At 45.5% G+C, this 11,293-nt stretch overlaps 2 protein-coding genes across 2 annotated transcripts; both read left to right on the plus strand.

The window, feature by feature from the left end:
* Positions 1 to 538: 538 nt before the first annotated feature.
* On the plus strand, positions 539 to 6,933 carry LOC125030868. The gene is made up of 2 exons (XM_047621179.1): positions 539 to 2,808; positions 3,362 to 6,933. The coding sequence occupies exon 1, from the start codon at positions 2,080 to 2,082 to the stop codon at positions 2,785 to 2,787; it is 708 nt and encodes a 235-aa protein (XP_047477135.1). The 5' UTR covers positions 539 to 2,079; the 3' UTR covers positions 2,788 to 2,808; positions 3,362 to 6,933.
* On the plus strand, positions 3,783 to 6,913 carry LOC125030874. Its single transcript, XM_047621192.1, has 2 exons — positions 3,783 to 3,887; positions 6,286 to 6,913. The coding sequence occupies exons 1-2, from the start codon at positions 3,880 to 3,882 to the stop codon at positions 6,911 to 6,913; spliced, it is 636 nt and encodes a 211-aa protein (XP_047477148.1). The 5' UTR covers positions 3,783 to 3,879.
* Positions 6,934 to 11,293: the final 4,360 nt, after the last annotated feature.

Genomic DNA, 11,293 nt, shown 5'->3' on the forward strand with positions numbered 1-11,293 from the left:
TTAAGAAGAAAAAAAAGTGTTAGTAAGAAATAATAGGTTTTTTTTATACTGTTTTTGTGATTTAATTTAATTTGATATCATTTGGTTGATGATATTTTTATTCAATTATATAAAGCACATGTGTACTACTTTAATCAATAAAATAAGACAAAGTCTGAATTCATTATCAAACTGATAGTTCAGCCAAAAATTAATAGTATATAGTTACTAGAAATCTCAGCAACATTATCTTCAAACAATACCTGTGATACCTCTTGTCCTTGCGCTGTGAGATAAAATAGCGTATGGGTATAGTAAATATTGTTTCTTATTTTACAAAGCTTCTTCTCGGTTTTAACTTCTGTGATGTCGGATAGTAGCAGAAGCCTTTATTTCGTATGCGTTTCCGCGTTTGTGTTTGTGTGTGTTTGTGTGTGTGTGTTTGTGTTTGTTTGTGTTTATGTTTGTTTGTTTGTGTGTGTGTGTTTGTGTATGTTTGTTTGTGTGTGTGTGTTTGTGTTTGTGTTTGTTTGTGTGTGAGTGTGTTTGTTTGTGTGTGTGTGTTTGTGTGTGAGTGTGTGTTTGTTTGTGTGTGTGTGTGTGTTGTGTGTGTGTGTGTGTGTGTGTGTGTGTGTGTGTGTGTGTGTGTGTGTGTGTGTGTGTGTGTGTGTGTGTTATTTCTTGTCAATAGTCTTCTCCACTTAATGAAGCGCAAAGGAAATAGGCACAGAATTCCACACCTTCACACGCATTCACACACACATAGACAAGCATTCACAATAGATCACACTGCAGATCAAATTGTCAATATATATTAACCTCTTAGGAAGTCTTATAGCTGAATATATGAACAAAGATATCAGGCATTGCCTCACAAGCTAATTATATAAACATCAATAAGACGTTTTATCAGTTTACTTTAGTTTGCCGTTACTGGTCACTGTACGAAATATACAGTAAACACGAACACTAAACATCAGAGGTGCTTTCAAGGCGGAATATACGTGGAATATATTCGACCAAGAAAGGAAATAATTTTTAAAAAATACTATATCGGGTTTCTTTGAAATATTTCTTAAAAAATTACAGAATTAGAAAGAAATCCTCGTAAACATGTTTTTTGAAAATATTTATCTGGTATTTCCAGAAATTTCTGTTTGAAAACCCCTTTACCATTTCTCTTTCATTCGTCTGTACCATCAACACCTCGGCTTCACACTGTAATTACTGGTATCAAAGAGATGCAAGAAGCCTTAATTACACATCAAAGGAAGATTGGCCCAATTTGCGAGGATTAAACCTTACATTGAGATGAAACGTGCGTCGTGGCGACATTTGATCCGCGAACAGTTTGTGCGTGTGCCTGCGTGTGTGGAATTTTGAATTTGAATTATAAGCCAGACGCCCATGTTTACTTCAACTTATTTACTACGAGAGGCTTATCTTCTCGTGAAGACCTGACGAGTTTAAATATAGATCCCAACCTCAGTTTTTTTTTTTTTTTTTTTTCTTCCATCCACATGCCGGACTTGTATTTCTTTCTGTAGACTTACGCATATTTCAATGTTCTTTTTGCTCCCTAATGCGATAATGTGGACCCAACTTCCTTGCACTGTGCATATTTCTTTAATTCTACATTTACACTCTACTTTAGCTTCCTTATTTTCGCCACACTTCTAAAAATCAATATCACATGTATTATAATCTGTTGCTTGCCTTATTATTATTTAATACACACCTGACTTCCCTTTGCCTACATTAAATCTTAATGACACCTGTCCCTTATATCTACATTATGATTGTTTTGACAGTCCTTTCCATACAGGTATTTGTATTGTCCTGGTTTTCTTCTGTTGTACTGTCCAGGTTTTCTTATGGTACCTAATACCCACTATGCTTTAGTTCGTTCCAAATCCCAGGACGTATATCACTCACCCCAACATGTTTGTTTTTGTTATGCAGTATTTTCATACTCTCTGAAGGCTGTTTCTAATATTATTTTTCATTTCACGTGCTCTCTTAGTTTTGGGGGTTTAAGTGTCCAAACATCAATCACAGGCTTTTCCCTAGTGCCTAAACTTCAGTGTTCGGGCTTTTCCCATGCCAAGACTTCAATGCCCAGGCTTCTCCCAATGCCCAGACTTCAGTACCCAGTCTTTTCCCAGTGTTCAAATTTCAATCCCAGGCTTTTCCTTGTGCCCAGACTTCTTCCAAGTGCCCAGGATTTTCCAGTGCCCAGACTTCAGTGCCCAGTGTCCAGGCTTTTCCCAGTGCCCAGACTTCAATGCCCAGGCTTCTTCCAATGTCCAAACTTCAATCCGAGGCTTTCCCAGTGCCCAGGCTTCTTCCAAGTGCCCAGGCTTTTCCCTAGTGCCCAGACTTCAATGCCCAGGCTTTTCCTGTGCCCAAACTTCAGTGTCCAGGCTTTTCCTAGTGCCCAGACTTCAATGCCCAGGCTTCTCCCAATGCCTAGACTTCAGTGTCCAGTGTCCAGGCTTTTCCCAGTGCCCAGACTTCAATGCCCAGGCTTCTCCCAATGGCCAAACTTCAATCCCAGACTTTTCCCAGTGTCCAGACTTCAATGCCCAGGCTTCTCCCAATGTCCAAACTTCAATCCCAGGCTTTCCCAGTGCCCAGGCTTCTTCCAAGTGTCCAGGCTTTTCCCTAGTGCCTAAACTTCAATGCCCGGGCTTTTCCTGTGCCCAGACTTCAATGTCCAGGCGTCTCCCAATGCCTAGACATCAGTGTCCAGTGTCCAGGCTTTTCCCAGCCCCAGACTTCAATGCCCAGGCTTCTCCCAATGCCTAGACTTCAGTGCCCAGTGCCCAGGCTTCTCCCAATGTCCAAACTTCAATCCCAGGCTTTCCCAGTGTCCAGACTTCAATGCCCAGGCTTTTCCCAGTGTCCAAACTTCAATCCTAGGCTTTTCCAGTGCCCAGGCTTCTTCTAAGTGCCCAGGCTTTTCCCTAGGGCCTAAACTTCAATGCCTGGGCTTTTCCTGTGCCCAGACTTCAGTGTCCAGGCTTCTCCCAATGTCCAAACTTCAATCCCAGGCTTTTCCAGTGCCCAGGCTTCTTCTAAGTGCCCAAGCTTTTCCCTAGTGCCTAAACTTCAATGCCTGGGCTTTTCATGTGCCCAGACTTCAATGCCCAGGCGTCTCCCAATGCCTAGACTTCAGTGACTAGTGTCCAGGCTTTTCCCAGTGCACCGACTTCAATGCCCAGGCTACTCCCAATGTCCAAACTTCAATGCCAGGCTTTCCCAGTGCCCAGGATTCTTCTTTTCCCTAGTGCCTAAACTTCAATGCCCAGGCTTCTCCCAATGCCTAGACTTCAGTGCCCAGTGTCCAGGCTATTCTCAGTGTCCAGACTTCAATGCCCAGGCTTCTCCCAATGTCCAAACTTCAATCCCAGGCTTCCCCAGTGCCCAGGCTTTTCCCTTGTGCATAAACTTTAATGCCTGGGCTTTTCCTGTGCCCAGACTTCAGTGTCCAGGATTTTCCCAATGTCCAGACTTCAATGGCCAGGATTCTCCCAATGTCCAAACTTCAATCCCAGGCTTTTCCAGTGCCCAGGCTTCTTCTAAGTGCCCAGGCTTTTCCCTAGTGCCTAAACTTCAATGCCCGGGCTTTTCCTGTGCCCAGACTTCAGTGTCCAGACTTTTCCCAGTGTCCAAACTTCAATCCCAGGCTTTCCCAGTGACCAGGCTTCTTCCGAGTCCCCAGGCTTTTCCCTAGTGCCTAAACTTCAATGCCCAGGCTTTTCCTAGTGCCTAGACTTCAGTGCCCGGTGTCCAGGCTTTTCCCAGTGCCCAGACTTCAATGCCCAGGCTTCTCCCAATGTCCAAACTTCAATTCCAGGCTTTTCCAGTGCCCAGGATTTACCTAGTGCCTAAATTTCAATGCCCAGGCTTTTCCTGTGCCCAGACTTCAGTGTCCAGGCTTTTCCCAGTGCCCAGACTTCAATGCCCAGGCTTCTCCCAATGCCTAGACTTCAGTGCCCAGTGTCCAGGCTTTTCCCAGTGCCCAGACTTCAATGCCCAGGCTTCTCCCTAGTGCCTAAACTTCAATGCCCGGGCTTTTCCTGTGCCCAGACTTCAGTGTCCAGGCTTTTCCCAGTGCCAGACTTCAATACCCAGGCTTCTCCCAATGCCTAGACTTCAGTGCCCAGTGTCCAGGCTTTTCTCAGTGCCCAGACTTCAATGCCCAGGCTTCTCCCAATGCCTAGACTTCAGTGCCCAGTGTCCAGGCTATTCTCAGTGTCCAGACTTCAATGCCCAGGCTTCTCCCAATGTCCAAACTTCAATCCCAGGCTTTTCCAGTGCCCAGGCTTCTTCTAAGTGCCCAGGCTTTTCCCTAGGGCCTAAACTTCAATGCCTGGGCTTTTCCTGTGCCCAGACTTCAGTGTCCAGGCTTCTCCTAATGTCCAAACTTCAATCCCAGGCTTTTCCAGTGCCCAGGCTTCTTCTAAGTGCCCAAGCTTTTCCCTAGTGCCTAAACTTCAATTCCTGGGCTTTTCATGTGCCCAGACTTCAATGCCCAGGCGTCTCCCAATGCCTAGACTTCAGTGACTAGTGTCCAGGCTTTTCCCAGTGCCCCGACTTCAATGCCCAGGCTACTCCCAATGTCCAAACTTCAATGCCAGGCTTTCCCAGTGCCCAGGATTCTTCTAAGTGCAGAGGCTTTTCCCTAGTGCCTAAACTTCAATGCCCAGGCTTCTCCCAAAGCCTAGACTTCAGTGCCCAGTGTCAAGGCTTTTCCCAGTGCCCAGACTTCAATGCCCAGGCTTCTCCCAATGCCCAGACTTCAGTAACCAGGCTTTTCCCAGTGTCCAAACTTCAATCCCAGGCTTTTCCTAGTGCCCAGGCTTCTTCCAAGTGCCCAGGATTTTCCAGTGCCCAGCCTTCAGTGCCCAGTGTCCAGGCTTTTCCCAGTGCCCAGACTTCAATACCCAGGCTTCTCCCAATGCCTAGACTTCAGTACCCAGTGCCCAGGCTTTTCCCAGTCCCCAGACTTCAATGCCCAGGCTTCTCCCAATGTCCAAACTTCAATCTCAGGCTTTCCCAGTGCCCAGGCTTTTCCCTAGTGCATAAACTTTAATGCCTGGGCTTTTCCTGTGCCCAGACTTCAGTGTCCAGGCTTTTCCAAGTATCCAGACTTCAATGCCAGGCTTCTCCCAGTGTCCAAACTTCAATCCCAGGCTTTTCCAGTGCCCAGGCTTCTTCTAAGTGCCCTAGCTTTTCCCTAGTGCCTAAACTTCAATGCCTGGCTTTTCATGTGCCCAGACTTCAATGCCCAGGCGTCTCCCAATGCCTAGACTTCAGTGCTCAGTGTCCAGGCTTTTCCTAGTACCCAGACTTCAATGCCCAGGCGTCTCCCAATGCCTAGACTTCAGTGCCCAGTGTCCAGGCTTTACCCAGTGCCCAGACTTCAATGCCCGGGCTTTTCATGTGCCCAGACTTCAGTGTCCAGGCTTTTCCCAATGCCTAGACTTCAGTGCCCAGTGTCCAGGCTTTTCCCAGTGCCCAGACTTCAATGCCCAGGCTTCTCCCAATGTTCAAACTTCAATCCCAGGCTTTTCCAGCGCCCAGGCTTCTTCTAAGTGCCCAGGCTTTTCCCTAGTGCCTAAACTTCAATGCCCAGACTTCAGTGTCCAGGCTTTTCCCAGTGTCCAAACTTCAATCCCAGGCTTTCCCAGTGCCCAGGCTTCTTCCAAGTGCCCAGGCTTTTCCCTAGTGCCTAAACTTCAATGCCCGGGCTTTTCATGTGCCCAGACTTCAGTGTCCAGGCTTTTCCCAATGCCTAGACTTCAGTGCCCAGTGTCCAGGCTTTTCCTAGTGCCCAAACTTCAATGCCTAGGCTTCTTCCAATGTTCAAACTTCAATCCCAGGCTTTTCCAGCGCCCAGGCTTCTTCTAAGTGCCCAGGTTTTTCCCTAGTGCCTAAACTTCAATGCCCGGGCTTTTCCTGTGCCCAGACTTCAATGTCCAGACTTTTCCCAGTGTCCAAACTTCAATCCCAGGCTTTCCCAGTGCCCAGGCTTTTTACAAGTGCCCAGGCTTTTCCCTAGTGCCTAAACTTCAATGCCCAGGCTTTTTATGTGCCCAGACTTCAGTGTCCAGGCTTTCCCTAGTGCCCAGACTTCAATGCCCAGGCTTCTCCAAATGCCTAGACTTCAGTGCCCAGTGTCCAGGCTTTTCCCAGTGCCCAGGCTTCTCCCAATGTCCAAACTTCAATCCCAGGCTTTTCCAGTGCCCAGGCTTTTCCAGTGCCCAGGCTTTTCCCTAGTGCCTAAACTTCAATGCCCAGGCTTTTCCTGTGCCCAGACTTCAGTGTCCAGGCTTTTCCCAGTGCCCAGACTTCAATGCCCAGGCTTCTCCCAATGCCTAGACTTCAGTGCCCAGTGTCCAGGCTTTTCCCAGTGCCCAGACTTCAAAGTGTCCAGGCATCTTCGAAATACCCAGTGCCCAGACTTCAGTACCCAGTATTTTTTGCAGTGCCCCGAATTCTTCCAAATCTCCAGGCTTTTCCCAGTGCCCAGACTTTTTCCACTGCTCAGACTTCAGTGCCTAGGATCCTTCCAAGTGTACAGGCTTTTTCCAAATGCCCAGACCTCACTGGCCAGGACTCTTCCAAGTGCCCAAGCATTTTCCCAGTGCCTAAACTTCAGTGCCCAGGTTATTCCCAGTGCCCAAGCTTTTCTCAGTACCCAAGCTTTCCTCAGTGCCCAGACTTTAGTGCCCAGGATTCTTCCAAATTACCAGACTATTATCCAGTGCCAAGGCTATTTCCCAGTGCGCAGGATTTTCCCAGTGCCCAGACTTCAATGCCCTTACTTCAGTGCCTAGGAATTTTCCAAGTCTCCAAGCTTTTCCCCAGTTCCCAGACATTAGGCTTTTCTCCACTGAACAAATTTCATTGCCTAGGACTCTTCTAAGTGCCTAGGCTTTTCCCAGTGCCCAGACTTCTTCATAGTGTCCAGGCTTTTCTCCAGTGCCCAGACTTCAGTGTCCAAGCTTTTCCCAGTGCCCAGACTTCAGTGCCCAGGTTATTTCTCTGTGTCCAGACATCAGTGCCCAGGTTTTTTAAGTCTCCAAGCTTTCACCCAGTGCCCAAGCTTTTCTCCAATGTTCAGACTTAAATGCCCAGGATTCTTTTAAGTGTCTAGGCTTTTCCCCAGCGGCCCGACTTCTTCCAAGTGTCCAGCCTTTTCCCAGTGTCAGACCTCTAGTGCCCAGGGTTTTCTCCAATGTCCAAACTTGAATGATTTTCCCAAGACTCCAGGCTTTTTCCCTAGTGCCAAAACATTAGTGCCCAGGCTTTTCTCCACTGCCCAAACTTCAGTGCCTAAGATTCTTCTAAGTGCCTGGGCTTTTCCCGTGGCCAGACTTCAGTGCCCAAGCTTCTCTCCAGTGCCCAAACTTCTTCCAAGTAACCAAGCTTTTCCCAGTGCCCAGGGGTTTTACACCTCCAAGCTTTTCTCCAATGCTCTGACTTCAATGCCCAGGATTCTTCAAAGTATTCAGGCTTTTCCCGGTGCTGCCCAAGCTTCTCTACAGTGCCCAATCTTCTCCAATTGCTCAAGCTTTTCCCACTGCTTTTCACCAGTCCCCAAACTTGAATGCCCAGGATTCTCCCAAGTACCCAGGCTTTGCCCAGTGTTCAGTGCCCAAACTTTTCTCCAGTGCTTAGACTTCAGTGCCCAAGTTTTTCACAAGTCCCCAGGCTTTCCTCCAGTGCCCAGGCTTTCCTCTAGTGCCCAAGATTCTTTCTAATGCCCAGACTACAGTGCCCAGGCTTCAGTCCCCAGAATTTTCCAAGTCCCTAGCCTTTTCCCCAGTGCCCAGACTTCAGTGCCCCAAGCTTCTCTCCAGTGCCCAGGATTTTCCTAGGGCCCAGACGTCAGTGACCAGGCTTTTTTTCCAGTGCCCAGACTTCAGTGCCCCAAGCTTCTCTCCAGTGCCCAGGATTTTCCTAGGGCCCAGACGTCAGTGACCAGGCTTTTTTCCAGTGCCAAGACGTCAGTGACCAGGCTTTCTTCCAGTGCCCAGACTTTAGTTTCATAATTCAGCACAGACTTATGAAACTAGCTTTTCCAGTGCCCAGGCTTCTTTTATGTGCCCAGACTTGACCCAGTGCCCAGACTAGTACCCTAGAATTTTTCCAGGTATACAGGCTTTTCCTCGGTACCAAGAATTCAGTGCCCAGGATTCATTAAAATGCCAAGACTTCGGAACCCAGGATTTTCCAGTGCCCAGAATTCTTTTAAGTGCCCGGGCTTTTCCCCAGTGCCCAGTCTTCTAAGTGCCCAGGTTTTTCTCAATGCCCAGATTTTAGTGCCTAAGCTTCTTTTAAATGTTCAGGTTTTATCCCAGTGCACAGACTTCAGGGCACAAGACTTCTAATTCCCCATGAATCTTTCAAGTACCCAGGCTTCTTCTAAATGTTAAGCCTTCAGTACCCAGGATTTTCCCAGTGCCCAGACTAGGCTTTTCTCAGTGCCCAGGATTCTTGCAAGTCTAGGTCTATTCTTTTGCCAGAATACTTTTCAGTGCCCAGACTTTTTCCTAGAGTCTATTCTTTTCCCAGACTGCTTCTCAGGACCCAGGTTCTTGCCCCCAGTGCCAATGTTTCTTCATCGTGCCCAAGCTTTTCACCCAGTGTCGAGGCTTTTCCCCAAGTTTAAGTGTCCAGTTCTCCACTTCAGTATCCCAAAACCTCTTTTAGTGTCCAGGCTATCTCCCAGTATTCAAGTTCTTCCACATGTCTAGACTTTGTCCTTGTGTCTAGAATTCAGTACCCAGTGTCCAGTCCTTATTCACTACCCCAACTTCTTTTTAGTGCCCAGGGCTTCCCAGTGCCAAGGTTCCTTCCCCAGTGCCCTAGGTCTTTCCAAGTGCCCGGATTTCTTTACACTAATATGGCAAAATTTTACAGTCCCTGAGCTTTTCGTTAGTACCCAGGTTTACCCAATGTCCAGGTTTTTTACCCTAGATGTCTTCCTAATGCCCAGGTTTCTTCCAGATATCCAGATATGTTAGTACCCAAACTTTTTATTTTCCGTGTCCAGGCTTCTTCTCACTTCCAATTCCCACACCTTTCCAGAACCTGAATTAGTACTTTCCAACACCCAGGTTTCTTCCCAGTACCCAGGCTTCTTGCCAATGGCCAGGTTCTTCCCACTGCCCAGGGTTTTAACATAGTTCTAAAGCATTAAACCCAGTGCCTAGGTTTCTTCCCAGTGCCCACTAGCTTCGTTTGCCAGTACCTGGGCTCTTCAAGTTCATTGCAGATGTTCAGGATTATTTCTAGTGCAATGGCATAATCTTTTCCCCAGTACCCACATTTTTTCCCCTCTGTATATAGCCTATTTTTTCCCAATTTCCAGGTTTCTCTGTAAATATAAGATTTATTCCCCTTAGTGCCCAGGTCCTTTAGTGCTTTGGCTTACTCCCATTAGAAAAGCTTATTTATTCCAGTACCCAGGTTTCTTCTTTAGTCCAGGCTTCTCGGTGCCCAGGCTATTTCCAAAGCCCAGACCTTACCTTAGAACCAATATGTATCATTTTCATAACCCAGACTTACTCTTTCTGTTGCACAAGATTCTTCCAAATACCCAGATTTCGTTCCAAAGCCCATTTTAGGGTTACAAAGCTTAATTGTTTCCAGAATGTTCTTCCCAAATACCTAGGCATATCATTCCCAATAGCCTAGTTTCTTTACAATATCCAAGTTCCCGAAGATGATTATTTCAGTATCCAGAAATCCTCTTTACTAGGCATATTTTTTTCCAGTGCCCAGTTTACATATTTATTAACTCCTAAGCATTTTTTTTTTTTTTTTTCTTTCGTTCTTTTCAGCCAGTACCCAAGCTTTTTCTCAACATCATTAAAGCGTACATATGAATCATCAGTTTCCAAGTCCTTTTCCTTTGACCAGCTCTCTTTCCTAACACATGAGCTTCTTCCTTATGTCAAGGCTTAAATCCTGATGCCCGGGTTTGTTACAAATGCTTAGGCTTCCTGACACAATCCAGGTTTCAGCTTGTTTCCAGGTCTTCCACTACACTTTTGATTGTCCTTCCTATATCTAATTCTACTACCCATCTTTGCCCTAAATTTCCAGATATACCTTACAACATTGTCCCCAATTTTGTTTATCTTTGTCCTTGCAAAACTGGTTAATATTAATACCTATAATTGTCAAAACACTCAAAAGCGTACCTATTAGCAACACAGACATCGATGATGGTAACCTAAGATGACCATTTTCATTGTTACTGTACTGCAACTCTGTTTCTCTAATACCCAGACTCCTCCCACATACACTACCATGTGTTTTGGTCCATATTACCCAGGCATTTTTTATACTATAGCATTGTGGTAATACACGAGTAACTGCCTTCGCTGCTAAGTCCCAAGTTAATATTTTCTTTTATAATGGTTTACTCCCTATGCCCATACTTATGGCCTTTCTTACACAGATTTTTCCTGATATTTAGCTCGTCTATTGTTTTATAAATTAATTTTGTTATTTAGGAAGCGTTGATTTTTTTTCCTTCTTTTTTTTTTTTTTACATGAAAAAGTCTGGTGTATTTTTATTTTTTTTTCTTCCCAGAATGGCATTGTAAAAAAAGCAGCATTTGAGGTTTAAAAATGAGTAAAATACTTTAAGTGAAATGTGTGAGTGTGTGCGTGTGCGTGTGCGTGTGCGAGTGCGTGTGCGAGTGCGAGTGAGAGAGCGTGAGCGTGAGTAAGAGAGCGTGAGTGAGAGAGCGTGAGTTTGTGTGTGTGTGTGTGTGAGTGTGAGTGTGAGTGTGAGTGTGAGTGTGAGTGTGAGTGTGAGTGTGAGTGTGAGTGTGAGTGTGTGTGTGTGTGTGTGTGTGTGTGTGTGTGTGTGTGTGTGTGTGTGTGTGTGTGAGTGTGTGTAAAATGTAGAGAGAGGAAAGATTAGCATTTGCCGGTAAATGTAAGAAGCTTCGTTGATGTGATGAACTGACTGAGGAAAAGGGGAAATAAAATATATGTCAAAATTATAATATTTTTTAAACTCTAATAGACACGAGACCTCCATGTTTTGACTCTTCGAAGAAGGAATTTCACCTCAGGAAAAATAAGAATAATAAAAAAAGTAAACAGAAATAATATCATGTTGCTCATTTAAACTAATACATTTTGTTTAATTAATAAATCAGTTAATTTTAGAAACTTGCAATGCATTAAACGAACGATAATGAGATCCAAAGACGTTTCTTTTTTTTCCCCCTTTCTTTTTTTTTTTTTGAGAACTCTTAACTCCTCACAATCTTTGACAAAT

Source organism: Penaeus chinensis, chromosome 2 (assembly GCF_019202785.1).
Source record: "Penaeus chinensis breed Huanghai No. 1 chromosome 2, ASM1920278v2, whole genome shotgun sequence".
Classification (NCBI taxonomy): domain Eukaryota; kingdom Metazoa; phylum Arthropoda; class Malacostraca; order Decapoda; family Penaeidae; genus Penaeus; species Penaeus chinensis.